The sequence below is a fragment of the Ictalurus furcatus genome, chromosome 15 (assembly GCF_023375685.1).
Source record: "Ictalurus furcatus strain D&B chromosome 15, Billie_1.0, whole genome shotgun sequence".
Taxonomy (NCBI): domain Eukaryota; kingdom Metazoa; phylum Chordata; class Actinopteri; order Siluriformes; family Ictaluridae; genus Ictalurus; species Ictalurus furcatus.
Window position 1 is genome coordinate 8,038,075 of NC_071269.1, and position 19,868 is coordinate 8,057,942.

Genomic DNA, 19,868 nt, shown 5'->3' on the forward strand with positions numbered 1-19,868 from the left:
CATTTGTTGATAAAAAGGTTAAACCAACATGAAGACCGGAGAGCTGTCTTTGGGAGAAAAGCAAGTCATGTTTAAGCTGGGGAAGGAAAAGAGAGAGAGTGAGAGAGAGAGAGAGGTTTACACTATCTGCTTATTTATCTTTATAAACCCCTACACGCAGTTAATGCAATAAAGAGTCAAAAGTGTATGATGCAACATCATGTCACGCGCTCGCATTTCAGTCTTGTCGAGTCATGATGTAATGGCAGAGGTGAACAGTGTGTGATGTAGCGGAGATGGAACACGGTTGGACTCTGTTTACATCTCCTCTAATGTTTTATTCCTCTTATAACAACAATACCTTTTTTATTTATTAAGAATGACATACTGTACTACTTATCCCTTTATAGTTACATTTAATGTCCATGAAACTACTTTTAAGCTAATAATACTGAAGCGGGAGGGGCGGGAAAAAAAATAGCAATATATTTAGCAAAATGAAATGCAAATAACCTGTATAGGTTGCGATCGCATAAGTATTCACCCCCTAAATTAGTTCAACCAATCATCGTCAGCGGTCTCATAATTACTAGGGATGTAAAGCTCGGGGTTTCCACGTGATACAATATGTTCATTTTATCTTCACGCTAACGATCAGTGGAGTAAACCTCAGGCTTCACGTGATACCGGTTCGATTTCGATTCTCACGGCTTTGACGTTACAGCTACAATATCATGAACAACAATGAAATAAAATTGGAGGACCATTTTAAACCAATCAGAATTATGGAAATATCGCTCGCTACTTTTTTTGAAATAATGAATCAATTTATAATCGTTGATCGCAATCGTCCGATCGTGACACCCCTAGTAATTACAACTCATTTTTGGCTCGACAAATTTTAAACTCGAAACCTGAGTAATTTATCTCACCAGTCACTTTAACGTTCTCGAAAAGGTGTGTTTAATTTTATACCCAACAGTCCGTTATAAAAACCACGCTCTGAGGAAAACACAATAAAGAACAACCACAACGTCAGCACGTTGGTTTGCTTTTTCTTTATTTGATTTTTTTTTTTACCCTTGCTCTTTTTTCATGATTTTTTTAATACTCTTTTTTTGTGTATCTTTTCTTCATTTACTGAGATTGAGGAAAGATATCCTTTTTTTCCCTTTTTTTTTTTTTTTTTTTTTTTTTTTTTTAGCTTTTGGCACTACATAGTTATCTTATGGAGCGGTTATGCTGATTTTTCATAAAACAACAAAATTCCTATCCAAAGCCTTTGTGTCCTTTATGCAAGCAAAAATATGAATACACCAATAAAAATAAACAGGATTAACTTTAAATCCGTACTTTACACAACAAATAAAAATGCTTCTTCTTTTCTGCTTCTTTTTTTTTGGAACCCCTTTAAAAATAGGGGTATTAAAATATTTGACATTTCATATCACAAATCAATGTGATGAGACAAAAAAATTAATGTAAAAACTGTACAAAAAAAAAGAAGATAAAATCCATTTTAAAAAGTCTTGTGACAAAATGCCAACTTAGACGTTTCTTAATTGTTTGTTTGTTGTTTTTTTTAATCTCTTCACTGTCGTTCGATAAGGACCTCGGGCGTTGGTTTGGAACGAAAAGAACGTCTCCGCTCGTTATTTCTTCTGCTGGATGTAGCTGAGGTTGACGGGACGGCCGGACTGCAGCAAAGGGAAGTGCTGATTGGCCACTGCACCTGTGGACAAAATCAAAACACCTGTTAAACTCTCATTTGTAAGTCGCTTTGGATAAAAGCGTCTGCTAAATGAATAAATGTAAACAACACCTCGGTTACGGACCATTGACTACATGAAGATACTGAATAATAACTAAATCTTGCACACTTTTGGGGCCGAGAGTTTACACGGCCCTCGGCTAAAGATATTCAAACGCAGCTCGGCATGTTTCCCGTGTTAAGCCTGTTAGGGTGTTTACTTTAATTCCCATTAGTCATTTCAAAATGATCAAACAGGCAGATTGATCTCAGTTTTATTCACTCAATCAGATTTTCAGCAGGTCAAACTGCACAAGCTTCTCATAATACAATGATTGAGTTTTTTCCCCCGTTCCTCCTGACAGAACCGGTGTGATTTAGTCAGGTTCAGATCGCTGCTTTGTAATGGCCGCTCCAGAATGTTCACTCAGCTGACTTCCAGCCGTTTTTTGGATCGACTTTGGAGCTCAGGTTTGTTGCCGTTTGCGTCGGTATTCCAAAATCTAATCCTCCTCCTTCGTTTTCTGAAGAGCTTGAGTTCCTTTTCCACCGCAACACGATGCTGCCACCACCGTGCTTCACAGAATGTTTGGACAAGGCTGGGTTCTATTTACAGAAAAAGGACCACAAAAGTGCAGTTTCCTCGTGCCGTCTCGGGAGGTTTTCCTCCCCATAGAGGAATTTTACATTACGATGCTTAGAGAGGAGACGTAAGATTAGACACCCGAGATTAGCGTTGTTTCCGTGCATCGCTCACGTACTCTGGGAGATGAAGGGCTTGTTGGACTGCTGCATGTACGTCTGTGGCATGCGGAAACCCCAGGAGGACGAGACGGATATGGAACCGGCACCGCTGTTGCCCAGTGAGCGAGACACCTGACCTACAGAACCAAACGGAGCCTGGAAACCTGCTTCTGAGAGAAATACAGAATAAATACATTAATTAAAACAATCAAATCTGGTACTCCGTCGGTCTAACCAATGTAGGAGGGAAGAAAAAAAGCTGTTTAACAGCAGCATCAAACTGAATATATATCAAACGTGTAGAAATGAAAAGAAATAATATTCTCAACCAACACGCCAGCGTTACAGGGTTTGTTCAGCATTCCTAATCTGAAAACCATATCTGATTCGTTATCGTGTCTATAGCAACAGCTCCTTCACAGAGAACGGTATGGTTTAAAGGTTTTTTTTGTTTTGTTTTTTTAAATCATCTAACTGTTGCTGTGGTGACGTTTTCTGTATTTATGGAAGGAGTCTCCAGTGTCAGTCAGAGGTAAAGCACTAAGTAAGTAACTAAGTTGTCCGACTTCTAATCTTCAGGACGGCGTTTTCTCAGTAACGTTTATTTTTAGAGAAATTTAAAAAAAAAAAAAAAAAAAACGAGTGAACGACTAACTATAAACGGATAAAAAGTACGACAGGTCCTTCTCTAATAATAATTTTTTAAAGAATTTAATTGTGAATTGAAGCAGTATTAAAAAAAACCCGCTCAGGGACGTGCTGTTATAAGGAAATAATCAGCCCCTGACGCTGATTATTTCCTTATAACAGCACGTCCCTGAGCGGGTTTTTTTTAATAACAGTAACTCCGCCCCCTTACACCACACCCTCGTTGAGTATTTTCCTGTAACAGCATGACCCTCTGTACAAACCCTGCGCTTAAAACCCGTGTGAAAGAGTGTGATGGGTGAAGAGAAGTGCTCCCCTGACTAATCACATCACACCTGTGAGACTTACCTGAGCTCAATACAGCACATCCATCCACCCACAGACACGCACACACACACACACACACACACACACACACACACACACACACACACGCAGTGCTCACCCCTGTGTTTGTGAGAGTGTGTGTACCTGACTTCCCCACTGTGCCGTTAGCCACCAGTGCCCCGGGGTTGTTCAGATGGTGATTGTGCCAGTGTGGCCCGCCGTCCCGCCCCGCCGGCTGGGCAAAGATGATGCTGGGGTCATTGAGGTTAACGGGGGTGGGGTTCGATGTGTGTCCCGCCCCTCCGTTCCCCTGCCCCTTCCTCATATTGTACTTTACCCCCGGGGAGGGCGGATGGGAGGGCCAGGTGCCCGGTGAGAGCATGCCCATGTACTGAGAGGGGGTGAAACCAAAGAGAGACAGATGAACCTGCTGCTGCTGCTGCTGAGGAGGAGTGGCGGGAAGAGGGAGAGAGGGATGATGGGGGGATTTGGACAGAGCGGACGAGGAGGACGAGGAGCCTGGCGAAGGCTTGGCACTCTGAGATGACTGAGGAGAGACGGAAGGCTGGATGAACGTAGATGGCTGGGGCGAGTACGGAGGAGTCTGACGTGTGTCTGACTGGAGAGACAGAAATAAATGCGTTTACCAATCACGCCTTACATATTAATAACACATGGCCAGGGTAATAAATACGATACCAGAGAGAGAGAGAGAGAGACAGAGATAGAGGAAAGACAGACAGACAGATAGTTATTGGTTCTTACACATTCTGATGGCTGCCTGGTCCGGCCAGGTCGATCCTGGGACGTACCACTCTGAGGAATGGGGATGGCCTGAGAGCTCACCATGGAACGGATCATCTGAGGAACTGGGGGGGTTCGACACACATGGGTTAGTTTATCTGAAGGTTTGAGACAAACTATGAGCCCTACTGAGCATATAAACACAAGTGTGTGTGTGTGTGTGTGTGTGTGTGTGTGTACCCTGTGTAGGAGCTCCTCTCTGTCGGAGGTGTCTGTAATCAGGACATTCTCTCCGGACGTGTCCTAGGTATCCGCACTGGAAACAGCGTCTCTCCCTCGGCTCTCTGTCCTCCTCACGCATCTCCTCATCCTTATCACTCTCCTTCTTCTTCATCCTGCGTGTGCACACACACACACACACACACACACGTGCTTAGCTGCATGCTGAATACAAAGACAGACAGACAGACAGACAGACAGACAGACCTGTCTGACCTGCGCCTCTTCGGGCAGTCCTTCATGTAATGTCCGATTTTGCCACAGATCCGACAGCAGCGGTCATTCGGAGCGAGCTCACCATCCGTCAGCACCTTCGAGTCGAAGAAGTAATCCTGACATGTGCGCATACACACACACGGTTTGGTGAAATGCTTGAACTTTTCAATTTATTTCAATATATTTTTGTTTTTATTTAGAAATAATAAAATAAAGAGTGTAAGAGGTAATCTCTCTGTGTGTGTGTCTCACCGCTTCCATCCCCAGCATTGGATAAAATGGCGTTCCGAACAACTTCCTGCCATTAATGAATGCCTTCATGATGAAATTCGTCACTGAGAGAGGGGGGAGAGAGAGAGAGAGAGAGAGAGCGAGCGAGAGAGCGAGAGGGAGAGAGAGAGAGAGAGAGAGAGAGAGAGAGAGAGAGCGAGAGGGAGAGGGACAGGGAGAGAGAGAGGGATAGAGACATGGACTTAAACTTTGTTGTGGTGTGTTCGGTGCCTGAAGTTTACTTCTAAAAAGTTGCTAGTTCTAAGCCAGTTCAGCAGGGTGTGCTGTGTGTGCGTGCGCGCGTGTGTGTGTGTGTGTATCCTCTTACTTTTCCGTGACACTCCAGCACCGAGATTGTGATTCAAGTCGAAGGGATCTGTTTAAAAAGAAAAAAAAGAGAAGTTGAATGTGTAAACCCAACAATCCTTTCATTCCCTCATCACTTAGCAAACAACTTCAATCTAATCATCTGGTCCTAATTTATGTTTCAGTTCTCTGGGCTGCTTGTTGCTCTCGGTTTCTTGGAGAACATTCTGAAGTTCTTCTTGGTTAGTGAACGACGTAGAAATAGTTAGTTTGTTAAATAAAACCTGCACAGCAGTGAGGAGAGGGAGGAGCAAGAGGAGAGAGAGGGGAGAGCGAGGAGAGGGGAGATTGAGGAACGAGAGGGGAAAGAGGGGAGAGCGAGGGGAGAGCGAGAGGAGAGCGGGGAAAGCGAGAGGAGCGAGGGGAGAGAGGGGAGAGCGGGGAGCGCGGGGAGCCAGGGGAGAGCGAGGAGCCAGGGGAGAGCCAGAGGAGAGCGAGGAGCGAGGGGAGAGCGAAGAGACAGGGGACAGCGGAGAGACAGGGGAGAGTGAGGAGTCAGGGGAGAGCGAGGAGCCAGGGAAGAGCGAGGAGCGAGAGGCGAGCCAGGGGAGAGCGAGGAGCCAGGGGAGAGCGAGGAGCCAGGGGAGAGCGAGAACATAGGTCGAGGCTTGTACCTTCGATGGCAATGCACTTGGAGGTCCACTGTTTCTCGAATGTGGTGAGGCGTTTCCGCTGCCGGATGGAGATCACGTGCTCTTTAAAGTCGAACTCCTCAGTATAGAAGCGCAGTAGGCCGAGCCACAGCTCCCCTACCGTCTCGTGGTTCTGCTGGAACTCAGGCCAACGCCGCCGCTGAGGAACACACACAAACACACACAGAGTTTTAGCTGCAGGATGTCTATTCAGAACGCACCCACACCTACACAGATATTTCCGACACCGTAATTTGTCGTGTGGACGGACAGCGATTGTGGAATGTGGAGTTATTTTTGAAAGCGTCGCTCACCAGCTCGTCCAGGTCTTCGAAAAAGAACGCGTTCCAGCCGTCAACCATCCTCTGAGGAACGGAACTCCCGTCGTAGATCTGCATCACACGCACAGATCACCTTTATATAACCTCCTGATCATCACTCCTCTGTGTGTGTGTGTGTGTGTGTGTGTGTGTGTGTGTGTGTGTGTGAGAGAGAGAGAGTGTGTGTACCTCCTGTAGGACGGGGATGACGGGAGGCTGTCTCTGCTGCAGGAAGTACAGCACCATGAGGATGTAGGCGTAAGATGAGAGACTACCCCTTGAAGCATCGCCGATGTCACACCTCTGCAACACACACACACACACGTTAACACTTTACGCTAGTAAACACCACACACACACACACACACAGTTTTTTCCTGTTACCTTTGCAAACACTTTTATGGTATAGCCCAAATACTGCACACGTGGGTCCAGGGCTGCGTACGTGGCCAACATACGTGTGTTGTGCTGAGCCTGGAGACAGACAAACAGGAAATGAGCCACATCCAAATCCCGAACCCTGTTCCCTACATTAGTGCCCTTCGGCGTAGGGGATAAGGAGTAGGGCGCAGTGACTGTGACCGAGGCAGACGAGGACTACGTGAGCTCACCAGTGTGTTGTAGAGGCTGATGTCTCCTTCCAGACTGCTCAGCTTGTGTTCGAACTTGACGATAGGCACTTTGGCGGTCGTTATAGGCAAGATGTTCCTCAGACCTGAGCACACGCGCACGCACACACACAAAATGAGACAGCATTCACACTGAATAGAGCAGGTTACTGGAAATAAGGACTAAAAGGCACCAATCCAAGCATTTCAACACAACAAATATAAACATCTGCTGCTGCTTCTTTTACCTGTGTGTTTCTTCAGCACCTTGGCTAACGCCTCAATGATCTCTTTACAGTTCAGTTTCTGATGAGAGAGAATAATGGTGTGTGTGTGTGAGTGTGTGTGTGTGTGTGTGTGTGTGGGAGAGAGAGAGAGAGGGAGAGAGAAACAGATTCACGGTTAATCTGCTTAATGAGACCAATAGCATCTGAATGAATAAACCGTGTTTGTATAAATAATAGAGAGGACACAGTAACTGGTGCAAGTCTCCATATTGAAAGCTGTGACACTGTGATGACACTTAGCAGTGTGTTAGCTAGTATCGGCTAACTAGCCTAGCTCGTCAAACGGCGGCTTGGCGTAGGGTTACGCGTCAAACGATGCCATGGCGTAGGGTTACACGTAAAAAGGGTTACCCCTACGCCAAGCCGGCTTTTTACACGTAACCCTTGGTGTAGGGTTACACGTAAAAAGCCGGCTTGGCGTAGGTTTACGCATAAAAAGCCGGCTTGGCGTACGCTTGGCATACGGTTACGTGTAAAACGGCGTCTGTGGTTCTGTACCTCTGCTGTGTCGTGACCCTCCAACGTCATACAGATGTCCAGGTCACTGTCACGGAAACCGAAACCGTTCTTGGAGGAACCAAACAGACACAGCTGGGCTGTATCTGTACACACACACACACACACTTTACACCTTCAAGCCCATAAATCACATCTCAATCATCGCCATTATACAATATTAAACTCATCACATGTTCATCTGAGATAGGAGCATGGCATAGAATATTCCAGAATCAAGGCTCCAGAGCATCATGTGGAAAAGTTCAGAAGAGAAGAGTGTGGTGTGTATGTGTGTGCGTGTGTACCATTATACTCTTTCCGAATGAAGCGCTCCAGACCGGCTAGAATCTGTTCCCTCTTATACTGCTCTCCCGGAGTTGGCGACAGCTCATCTACACACACACACACACACACACACACACACAAAAAGGTTGAGCCAAAGGTCCAAGGGGTGGAGAGAACCTGGTGTGTTTCAGGCTGTAGTGTGTGTTGTGGGTTAGAGTTCGGGGGTTCGGCTCCAGCTCCTCTACTCCTACCCCTAATTCTGTAGTGAGGACTAACTCATATTTAAAGGATCCATCTAATTCCCCAGAGTCTAAATCTTAACGTGATTATCTTGCCGTAGTTCTGCTGCCGTAGCGACGTGTAGCCGCTCACCGTAGCAGCGCCTGCACAGGTTGTCGAGGATTTCTCTGAAGCGCTCCGTCATGGGAGGCAGAGGAGTCAGCTCCATCTTCTTAAAGTCTTCAGGACAGTCGTCTTTCAGATGGCCGTCTCGCTTACAGATACTGCACACCACCGTCGGGGGCTGGACACACACACACACACACACACACACACGGGATCACGTCGGAACTTTAGTCCGCTCTTTATTACGTCGTTTCTACATTATTAAACCCTATGCTTGAATTTGTCTGAGAAGTCAGAAGAACGCTGTTTCTAGGCGGTTGTGGGGAAGAAAATGACGACCTAACAATGATGTAATTAGACACGGTGTAGCGTCAGATATCTGTGGTATAAAAACCTTTAAACGCTATTATTTGGGAAAGAATTATTCCTGGTACCTTTCCTCCAGTGAAGATCATCCTGTCGAACGTATAGTGCAGGTCCTCCGGGGCGATGCTCTCCCGTTCCGGAGCTTTCCGCCCGACTTCATCCTGCTCCTCATTGTCGCTGTCGGGGAACAGGCCATTGTGAGAGGACGGGGTCGGGGAAGAGGGGTGACGGATGCCGTCTTCGTCCTCGTCCTCGACAAGCAGCCTGGCTAAGCCTCTGCTCACACGCTGCTCTTCATCTCCAGCTTCATCTTCGTCTTCCTCTTCTTCGTCCGCATCATCGTCATCGGTGCTGTTCACGCCGTCCTCCTCTTCCTCTCCTCTCTTAGTTTCGACGGCGCACGTTCTGGCCGGCCGGGTCACACGTGGTCGCAGCACATCTCGTTCGGGGGTGTGTCCATTACGGCTCTGAGGGCAGGCGAAGTATCGGTAGGCGGTGCGGAATCGCTCCTGGATGTACTCGAACACCATCTGACTGTTCAGACTCCGCGCTACATTCCTCTTCAGGGCAAACGGGTCTGAAGAACAAGACGACATGATCGAGTCAAGTCGCGATGGTTAGCACGAAGCAAGCTGCTTGTCAGTTATGGGTGCGGCCGGTCGAGAAACACTCGCAGCCAAAATAACATGGACGATGCAAAATGATTCGCATGTTTGCATGATGTTAGCTACGTTAGCCAGAAACTAAACATGCGTGAGTGTGTGTGTATGTGTCTCACCCTCAATGGCGAGGCGGCGGCGTGGCCAGTTCTTCACGTCTCGGGGCAGCAGCTCCTTCAACCGGATGCTAATGATGTAATCCTCCAGAGCGAACTCCAGCGTGTAGAAACGTAGCAGCTCCAACCACAGCTGGCCGAGAGAGACGCTCTCCGTGTTCTCCAGCACCAGATGGGTCTGTGAGGGCACACGCGCGCACACACACACACAGACACACACACATATATACACACACATAGCAGCATCTATCCATCCTTGAGTAGTGAATTAGGAGGTAAAGGAGAGACACAGATATAAAAAAGGTTCAAATTCCACATTTGAGTAGAGAAGCACTTTGTGTGTGTCTGTGTGTGTCTCTCACCTTGCCCTTCTGGTTCTCGTTCTTTTTCTCGGCTGATTTTTGGCCGTCATGTTTTTGGGGTTCGTTTTTGCTCTTGTCTCCGCGCCCCTCGTTAGCGCTGCCCGGTCTGTGCTCCCATCCCACAAAGTGCCCCAACTGAATGGCGGTCAGGTGATACTCGTCCACACGCTTCACGTCGAACCCTTCGATCTGCTCGCACACGCACAGTCAAAACACTGAATCTGCACATCAACCGCAGCCGTGATTAAACAGAGGTCAGAGGTGCCAACACTGCTAGCAAGAAAACTCTAACAGGCAGAGAGCTAGCATAAAAGCTGCACATTAGCTGTAAACATTAGCAGTAAGGCTATCTATAAAGCTGTGTGTAAACCTGGAGGTTAGCTGTAAAGGTTTGTGTAAAGTTGCGTGTTCGCTGTAAAGCTGCATGTAAAGTTGTAGGTTATATGTAAAGCGGTGTGTAAACCTATAGATTAGATGGAAAGCTGTGTGTAAAGTTGTACATTAGCTGTAAAGCCTTTTGTAAAGCTGTACAATAGGTGTAAAGCTGTAACTAAAAGGTTAACGTGTGTGTGTATGTGTGTGTGTGTTACATACCCAGTAGCCGAGATACACAGGTAGAATGGGCTGCTTCCTTTGCTGCAGGAAAAAGATGACCATCAGCGAGAAGGAGTAGGAAGGAATCCCGCCCTCGGCCTGGCAGTCCACATGACACAGCTGTGCGCACACATACGCACACAGTATTATTAATGTTTACAGATGTTTACTGAAACATGTGTGACAGGTGTGAGTGTGTGTGTATGAGAGTGTGTGAACCTTGGCCCAGTAGCGGAATGCCAGCACCAGAGGAACCAGGCGAGGCTCCAGCTTGGCCAATGCTGCCAGGTGATTGGTGGTGAGGCACGCGACATCATTTCCTGCGCTCACTTTACACAATAAACCACTGCGCAGCGACAGAGACACAACAAAAAACAGCCCCTCAGTAAAGCTCTTGTTGGATTTAATGCGCGAAGAGCTCAGAGTAATTAAAGAACCTGCACTGACCAGGACACATCACGGCAGAAGATGACGGGAACTTTAGCATGGAAGTCCGACTCCACATCTGAGAACTCATCTGGACCCAAAAAAAAAAAAAAAAAAAAGACACTTCCACTTCAGTCCTTTTACAAAGACAATATGAGGTGTGTGTAAAGGTGTGTGAAAAGCTGTAGATTAGGTGTAAAGGTGTGTGCAAAGCTGTAGGTTAGGTGTAAAGGTGTGTGTAAAGCTGTTGGTTAGGTGTAAAGGTGTGTGTAAAGCTGTAGATTAGGTGTAAAGGTGTGTGCAAAGCTGTAGGTTAGGTGTAAAGGTGTGTGTAAAGCTGTTGGTTAGGTGTAAAGGTGTGTGTAAAGCTGTTGGTTAGGTGTAAAGGTGTGTGTAAAGCTGTAGGTTAGGTGTAAAGGTGTGTGTAAAGCTGTAGGTTAGGTGTAAAGGTGTGTGTAAAGCTGTAGGTTAGGTGTAAAGGTGTGTGCAAAGCTGTAGGTTAGGTGTAAAGGTGTGTGCAAAGGTGTAGGTTAGGTGTAAAGGTGTGTGCAAAGCTGTAGGTTAGGTGTAAAGGTGTGTGTGATGCTAACCGCTCTTCTTCAGGATGTCCAGCACTTGAATAAGGACGTCAGGTTGCGTCATCTGAAACACGGAAAGCGTGAACAAGAATAAAAATCAGGCAAAAACCACCAACAACACGAGGACAGGAGACAATTTGTGCACTTACACTGGAGGGATAGAGTACGTCGATGTTGACGTCACTGGACTTGAAGGCGAATCGCGTGAGACAGGAACCGTAGAGACGCAGAGAACACGCTGAGACACAGAGACAACACAGTAACTACACAATAGCCCAGGTGTGTGTGTGTGTGTGTGTGTGTGTATGTCTGTGTGTGCGCGCGTACACACACCAGGTAGGTGTCTCTGGATGATCAGCTCCATGCTCCGCAGCACAGTGTCTCTCTGCTGGAACTCCTGCTCGGAGATGCCATGCTCCTGCGCCGCCTCCATCACAGCTGAGTTCAGTGCTCGCAGGTGAGCTGGAGATGGAGGGGGTAACGAACGCAACTCGTTCTCCTCCTGCTTCTCCTACACACACACAAAAAGCGGTGAATACTACTGTATAATTTATAACGTTAAATATAATGTAATCTAATACTGCCTGTCATCTGCCCAGCCCACTTTTTAGATTGACAGGCTGCAAGGGGTAAAGCTTTTATGGGGGGGTGGGACATAGAACATTCTAGACATTGAGAAGGTTGGGCGACACTCAGGAAACAGCAGTAATCGGTTTAGCTGAGAGAAAAAATACTTGGATTCAGCTAAAAAAGATTTAGATTTGAGTCACAAAAAAGATTCTAATTCGACCGATGAAAAAGATTCAGTTGATGAGCAAAAAGATTCACTTGATAAAGGTTTTTGATTCAGTTGATGAAAAAGAGATTCAGATTCAATTAATAATAAAAAAGATTCAGATTCAGTTAATAATAAAAAAAGATTCAGATTCAGTTGATGGAAAAAGATTCCTTTATTCCTCGAGGAATTTCACCTCAGATTTTGTGAGTGAATTTTTAAACAACGCTGTGGTAAATTTTTCAGTAATTCTTTTTCAATCAGTGCGTGCGTGTGTGTGTGTTACCATGATGTTCTTCTTGTGCCGTTTCTCTTTGATGTGTTTGTGAGCACCCTGGATGTTGTCCACGTGAACCGAGCAGAGTTTGCATAGATACTGGAAATTTGGGTAATCTGGGGACTGCTGTAGAAATCACACGCCCACCCACGCGCACACACACACACACACACACACACACACACTTAAAAAGAGTGCCCAGACCTGCAAACGTAAGGCCATTAACAGCTCATTAACTCTCAGTGCTCTAGGCGCTGCCCCGTCACGTCTGCAGACAGAATACCCATAATGCACTGTTTGAAAACGGCATGAGGTGTATGCAGGGACCAGGGTGTGATTTGAGACACGCCCACTCTGTGATGTGTGAAATAGCTAGCGCTAGCAGTCTAGAAAATGTATAAAGCACTGAAAATGCAGTTTGATCACATTAACAAATGTACAGCTTTTTGTTTATTCCCAATTCCCAAGCCTGTTTACTTTTCATTTGTTTGTCTATTTACTTATCCGTGTGGTTAGTTAGTTACATTATTTATAAAATATTTTTTAGTGATTGTTTGTTTTAGGATGACACACAAGAGCATCAAGGCCAATTTTTTCATTGCCATTCCATGAATAATTATAATATATTACAGGATCTGAGGGCAGCATCGTTAGCACATCATATTGTAATATTTCCAGCGTGGAGGGTCACATGACCTTTTTCAACTCGGGTCATTGGTTCAGATAACGTTCCAAGGATATCATCCTTTGAATTAAAACAAAACAACAGTTTTCCCAAAAGGAAAAGGGGGGGGGGATCCAATCAATTCTAACTGACTGGCGTGTGTGTCGAGGCGGTGACGCTCTCACCTTGGTCAGTCTGTGGATGTAGTCTCTCTGCAGTCTCTCCTCGGCCTGTTTCAGACCCAGCTGCTGATCGGAGGTCAGGTTCGTCTCGTCCACACCATCTGGAGCGCTCTCCGCCGGCCGTCTCGCCAACACCTCGCCTGATGCAGACAAACACAAGCATTCAGATCGCTGTTAGCGCCCAATTAAACCACATCATCGAAGAAGGAGACAAAAAAAAACTAAACAAACAAAAAAAAAAACCCCAATTAGGTGGCGTTGTGTGATGCGATTTACACTAGTTTAGTACCAGTAGGTCAGGGAAGTACCGACAGTTCCATGTGTTTATAGATTTATATGGAACTGTTACGGATTTCCAGGGTGCAGTGATCTTTATCAACAAGTCGGAATATATTTTAATGAAAAATAAAAAATTTTAAAAAATCATAAAACTGTTCATAAACACATTTGATCATGTCGGACACGTTCCACACTAACGGCTGTGCTTACAGGAAGTTACAAGGGATTGTCTTTGCAGCGCTCGCTTCCTCTTGTACCTACGCATCATATCAGTGAGGTTAGCTCGCTAGTTTGCCAACACGCCTAATATATACTGCTTTCACAATCCTACACAGCGCAGATCAAACCTACGGTCTTGCTAAAGCTGGATTATCTAGTTCACGTTCTTAATGAGGCGTTTCCTCAGCTAACCTTGTTCAGCTAACTCGAGTTTATGGCGTCTGTTTGCGCGGCGCCTTGGCTTCCGGAACACATCATGTGATGAACATGCTGATAAAAAACAAACAAAACAAACAACAACAAAGTTTTAATCACCAAGAGACCTGTCCACCTTCGGTTTGTCTCTGTGGTATAAACGCTCAGAGTTTCTGCGAGACCTGTTCGATGGCGGCAGGCTGGAGCGCCGCTTAGCGCCGGGACACAACCCTGAGCCAGAAGAATCTTCTAGAAAGTGTTAGTTTGGTAGTTTAGTGACACACACACACACACACACACACACACACAAGGGCATGCTCTCTCTTTCTCTCTCTTGCTCACCTGCATGTCTGTCCCTCAGTGCAGGTCTGGGGGTTTTATTCGGAGCGGTGTTCTCCTCCTTGGTGCTGAGAGGCGTGAGGTTTCCACTCCTGACCCCCTGCTGAGTCGGATTCCTCACCTTGCCTCTCTCCCCCGAGCCTGTTCTCCCCGTCAGCCTGCGCGCTTTGCTTCTTCCTGACTCCTGAGGACTTCCTGCTCTCCCTTTGCCCCCGGCATACCCACCCTGGCCCTCCTCCTTCACTCTGGACGCTGCCGTGTTTTTACTGCGATTTGGCGTCTTGGCGTTCTCGCGCTCCTTCTGTGCTCTGGATGAGGCCTTGCTCCCGCCCGATCGAGACGGCTTTCCGGACTTCAATGGGCTTTTGGTCTCATCCATAGTGCTGATGCTGAGAGGTCTGTGCGTGCGTGTTTGTGTGCGTGTGTGTATAACTAAAAAAATAATGAAAAAGAAAATTAAAATAAAAGCACAGAGGCTCCACAGGACGATCGCGTCCGAACCTGGAGAAAGACGGAAAGGTTTAATTATATATTTATTTATTTTAAATGAAAATGTAAAATTCTAGATCATAAATCATACATCTTACTAACTTTAAAGGAAAGATTTTTAACTATTCAGAGTCATGTTAGGCTGCGGTGGAATTGTGGGCGTGGCATATCCTGCATCTTAACTCGGCACTGGAATTTACTCACAGTTATTTGCTTTTTGTCACTTTTTTGACCAATTATAAGGATTAAATTAATTTTTTTAAACATTGCCATGTTAGAAACTTGTTAAAGACAGGAAATAAAAAGTGTCGCGTAAAAAGATCGTCTCAAAATCCGTCACAAAGGAAAACGGAGCTGTCAAGGTCAGAGGCTGAGAGATATGATCATATAATATCTATATCATGATCATTTACGACACGATACACATAATTTGTGTATACATTAAATAAATATTTTTCTTACTATAGTAAGTTAGTGCCCTACAGAATACATTTTTGTTCATATTGTGCAAAAAAGAAAAGTTCATATATATATATATATATATATATATATATATATATATATATATATATATATAAGTTTATTTTTAATATCCCCTGGCATAAACAACACGTTTACATAAATTCACTGTGAGTACGGAAGTCATTTGCATAATACGTGCGTACGTCACAACGAACAGCCAATAAGAACACGCTGAACATTTACATCCCATCTGGGGAACGCTGGCAACGAGTGTACATGATATACACACACATATATCATTTACATACACAATTTCCGCCAAATAATGTCCAGGAAATTGATCGAATATGAATCGGAGTGTAATACAGTGGAGAGAAAAAAAAAACAAGATTAAAAAGTTTATCATGATTAAAAATATGATTAAAATAAAAAGGTCATTTCAGGTGGGCCCGGATCAAAACAAACTAAAGTCAAGCTCTAGTATACACACCAGTGCACAAAAAAATAAACTCAATAAATCCGAGCTCCTTAATATGTGTTATTATTAATGCTTTTAACATCAAACAGTCGTGTTTACGTTAAAACTATTAATTTATCAGATCAATGCGGAACATCAACGCTAAGCTAGCTAGATTGCTAAAACAACAAGGTGAAGTTTTACAGCTCTGCCATTTCGATATATTATTTATTTAAAGAATTGTGGCTCTAAAACATGATAAGGATGATAATATTTATCTTTATATGCTCCAAGATGTGATTTCCGCTGAGTTCTTTCTGCAGAACCCGGAGCTGGGCTTTTCTCTGCTAACCCGCTAGCTCACGAACTGCTACCTTTTCAAGTTTAACACTCACCAAAACTCAGAAATCCGAAATAAATTAGCAGCACGCACTCCGTGCGAGCATAATGGACTTATTTTACGATTTGTTTGTTTGCTTTTTAGTAGAACTTCCTTTTAATCGGTGTTTAAACGCGGCCCATTTCTCCGCTTGTGTTTTTGTTTTGCTCATTCAAGGCCCCGGACGCCATGTTAACTTCTCGCCGAGGTGCATTGTGGGTAACACTGGCACTGTTGACGAGCGCGTGGGTCGTGTCTCGAATCACCTCGCGTTCACTATGTAGTGCACACTGTTTTTTTTAAACCAAGTCCCAAATCTAGTGCACAGTTATTAAAACTACAACAACAAAACATTTCAAATCGATAGCTAATACCCAAATTATGATTACATACAAATTCTGCATAGTAAAATTACACGTTAACATTTTGTACACTATTTAGACACCCTACATAGTGCGGAACAGACGATTTGGACTTATTCAGACGTTATTATGGAAGTGCTATAACGAGACGTCGCAATTAATCGTGTTTTAATCAAGATTTTCTCTTTACTAACTTACAGTTTCATTAATTGTCTAGCATTGTGTATTGTTTTATTTTTTGCCCCTTGTATTAAATCACTAATTCCCTATTCACGTGTGTATGTATGTATGTATGTATGTATGTATGAACGTATATATATATATATATATATATATATATATATATATATATATATATATATATATATAGTGAGGGAAATTACTAATTTTTACTTTGTAATAATTTTGTTCTTGTTCTGTTCATATTCATCAGAGGATAATGCTTAAGAAGGCCATGTCATGTCACTAAGATCAGTACAGAATGTTTATCTGCTATACAGAGACACAAACATGTTCTTCTGTTCAAGGTTCGTCTGCACATCTTCTAAGACCCTAAAACAAAGCCTGTTCGAACTGCCTCAAACTGCTTCTTATCGGGACACAGAATTATGTCATGCTCCGCTTTTCATATATATAGTAGTGGTTTAGTACAACGGCTTCAGAGCGCTCTCATTATTCTATCCTGCTTTCTTCTATCCTGTATTAACCATCGTTCTGTAATAAACCTTTTTACCTTCAGGGGACGAGTCTGCAAGTGTCTAGTTTCCACGACAAATTGGCATCTCCTGGCTGGGCTGCGCGAGTCTTTTCAGCTTTTCTGGACAACAAGCAAACCGGAGGACGCCCGTGGAAAGTTTCACCCTGAATTCCATGTTGACACGCAGGCAAGTTGCCCTTTATTATGCAGAGCGAAAGACCAATGCAGCCTTACCATTGACTGGTAGGAATTATCAAGAATTTAGAATTAGAATTAGAATTTTATAAAGTCATTGTGTATTGCTGTCTGTGTGGAAGGTAGGGATGTCACGAGAACCGATACTTCGGTACCAACATTGTTAAAACGTGACGGTACTTGTTTTTCTGCAGTACCTTTCGTAGCGATTCGAATGAAAGTACTGAGGTTGCAATTCTACCGGAACTGAAGGGGGCAGCAAATACGCGCAAGTGTTTTAGTCGGTCCACAAGTGGTGAAGAAGAAGAAGAACGCCTACACTCACACGGGAAAAACTACAGAAGATTAGTTTAGCTTAACAATTTTAGCTCCGCCCCGACTCATTGAGTGGAAAGCTAGTATTGGTTTCCGGTGTGCAACCGATGCTATCGTTCATTTCAAACAAAGCGAGGAAACATATGGAATTTGGAAAAGCACCTGAAAGACAGGTCCTATATTATGTTTGTTTGAGGCAGCTGCATTGTTGCCGTGAAACCAGCTAACGTTATGCTCCATGTAATGTTTGCAATAGACAGTTATTTGTTAAGGACGCTAACGCATTGCAATGTTATAAACTACCTCCGAATGGGCCACCATGCATCGCCATTCAGCCCGTGTCCTGTCAGCAAAATGTAGCCTAATGTCACTAATAATTATTCGAATGTTAATGGTTTTAATAAATATTTTTGGCCTGCCACTATATCAGTGAATTTAAACTAATGCTTGCATTCAGAGTATAAGGGGTGTGTGTCTGTGCTCGCACGTGCGCTTAGGAGTGCACCTTAGCACTTGTTATTAGTCATTGTCAGATAGTGTTTGATAACTAAAATATCTCTCTCACTCACTCACTCATTCTTTTTGCCAGTATGAGCCAGAGGAGGATGTCCTCCAGGAGTTTTTAATTTTATTTAAAAAAAAATCTTTTTTTTAAAAACCACAGCATGTTATCGACTTTAGTATCAAGTATCGTGTACTTTTGGTGGTATCGGTGGTACCGACTACTAGATTTTTGGTGTCATGACATCCCTAGTGGAAGGGAGTCAATGATATAAGAAATGCGCGTATTACGTTGAGAGAAGTATCACATGGAGCGATTTCTTATAAGAAGTTCCAGGAACTTCGTCTCTGCGATGGCAGAGATATTGGTGTTTCTTACAGCTTCAAAACTAAGATATATACCAACTGGTATATATATAGTTAGAGAGATAATAACAGTAAAAAATATTTGCTAATGGAAAGAGTCCGGTTCGAGCAATAAATAAGTAAAGAGAGTATCTTATTAAGAAGCGCAAGTTATTATCAAGTGGCATGCCCCATTGACTCATTCCATCATATCGGCGGTACATGATACATTTGGCAAATTTAACGCACAAGTAAATTTTACTGAGATAAAAAAGTTATAATAATAATAATAAAAAGAAATTATTATTTACAAAAAAGAAGGGAAGAGAAAACTGTAAGTCCTACCAAATTGTTGTATGTGGAGTCACCCTCACAGGTAAACTCTTTTACATTCTTAAGGTTTGCTCTATTGTATCTATAGGTTATATGATTAATTGACTGTCTAGAGATTTGGCACACATTTTGAACCTTTTCTGTCTGTGCATGAGAATGCATATTCACTTGATTTTCATAGCAGGTTAAATTGATTAAAACTTTGAAAGTTATAGAAGCTGAAAAAATCAAATAAAATAAAATATGGGGAAAACATGTAGCAAAGCACATCCTGTGACAGGGTGCTCATATGTTGATCCTAATATCATATTTATACATGTGAATTATGGGGAAGGATTTTTGAACCAATATGATGTATGGAAGCACAAAGAATGTGCTTTCCCAGAAAAAGGTAGTTTTAGTCTCAGACAGTTAGAATAACAGAAATTTAATTTGGAAGCAAAAAAGAGAGATATTCCTAAAAGTAAAAAAAAAAAAAGAAGCACAGTTTTTGCCTGACTGGAAGGAATTTGCTGAATGGCAGAGTGAGGCACATAAAAGAGAGAAAAAATGTCAAGCAGGGCCCTCATCTGTTTCTCAGTGTGTTAAATTGCAGAACGCCGATCCCGACCTGGACTCCGCCCAGCCGCGACAGCCAGTAATGAAGGAGGAACCTGCAGTTTCAGAGGCACCTCCTTACGATGAAGCGGCCCAGCTTACGCCACTCCATCCGAACCTGTCAGAACTGAGCCACCAACCCCCACCGAACTATGCTCCAGCCGTCCTAGCTTCCCCGGTGGTGTTACACACAAGATCCCAAGTGAAGGGACCAACAACATTGCTGCCTGAGGGCTTCAGACCAACAAAATCGGACAGTGCACGCCGTGGTAAGTGCCCCAATGCTAGAAGTGACCAGAGAAGGAGGCCCTATGCTAGTTCACAGACCCTGGAAAAAATGGTAGGACATCAGGAGCAGCATGACGCATCTGCCGCAAAGTAGGAGGACGAAAGTTTGGGGATGAACT

General features: G+C 44.1%; 1 protein-coding gene and 1 long non-coding RNA gene across 10 annotated transcripts; one reads left to right on the plus strand and one right to left on the minus strand.

Annotated features, from left to right (window-relative positions):
- Positions 1 to 1,022: 1,022 nt before the first annotated feature.
- tut4 (terminal uridylyl transferase 4) lies at positions 1,023 to 17,350 on the minus strand. 9 transcript variants are annotated; one of them, XM_053642971.1, is made up of 31 exons: positions 17,212 to 17,350; positions 14,333 to 14,761; positions 14,111 to 14,239; positions 13,301 to 13,437; positions 12,461 to 12,577; positions 11,733 to 11,910; positions 11,549 to 11,637; positions 11,412 to 11,463; positions 10,843 to 10,912; positions 10,615 to 10,741; positions 10,396 to 10,515; positions 9,802 to 9,990; positions 9,443 to 9,617; positions 8,733 to 9,241; positions 8,326 to 8,476; positions 7,974 to 8,060; positions 7,669 to 7,772; positions 7,132 to 7,189; positions 6,887 to 6,990; positions 6,660 to 6,749; positions 6,465 to 6,578; positions 6,270 to 6,347; positions 5,938 to 6,115; positions 5,286 to 5,333; positions 4,940 to 5,022; positions 4,679 to 4,803; positions 4,433 to 4,587; positions 4,214 to 4,317; positions 3,593 to 4,067; positions 2,491 to 2,643; positions 1,023 to 1,711 (listed from the first exon to the last, which is right to left on the minus strand). In XM_053642971.1, exons 2-31 carry the CDS (start codon positions 14,706 to 14,708, stop codon positions 1,632 to 1,634), a joined length of 4,455 nt encoding a protein of 1,484 aa, XP_053498946.1. In that variant the 5' UTR covers positions 14,709 to 14,761; positions 17,212 to 17,350; the 3' UTR covers positions 1,023 to 1,631. The 9 variants fall into 9 exon arrangements, with proteins under 9 accessions (XP_053498946.1, XP_053498945.1, XP_053498948.1 ...); XM_053642970.1 differs by having other exon boundaries at positions 14,333 to 14,830; XM_053642973.1 differs by lacking the exon at positions 17,212 to 17,350 and adding an exon at positions 16,133 to 16,311 and having other exon boundaries at positions 12,461 to 12,574; positions 14,333 to 14,830.
- On the plus strand, positions 16,350 to 18,109 carry LOC128619089 (uncharacterized). The gene is made up of 3 exons (XR_008387876.1): positions 16,350 to 16,396; positions 16,912 to 17,005; positions 17,218 to 18,109. It is a non-coding gene; the product is annotated as an uncharacterized LOC128619089 (long non-coding RNA).
- Positions 18,110 to 19,868: the final 1,759 nt, after the last annotated feature.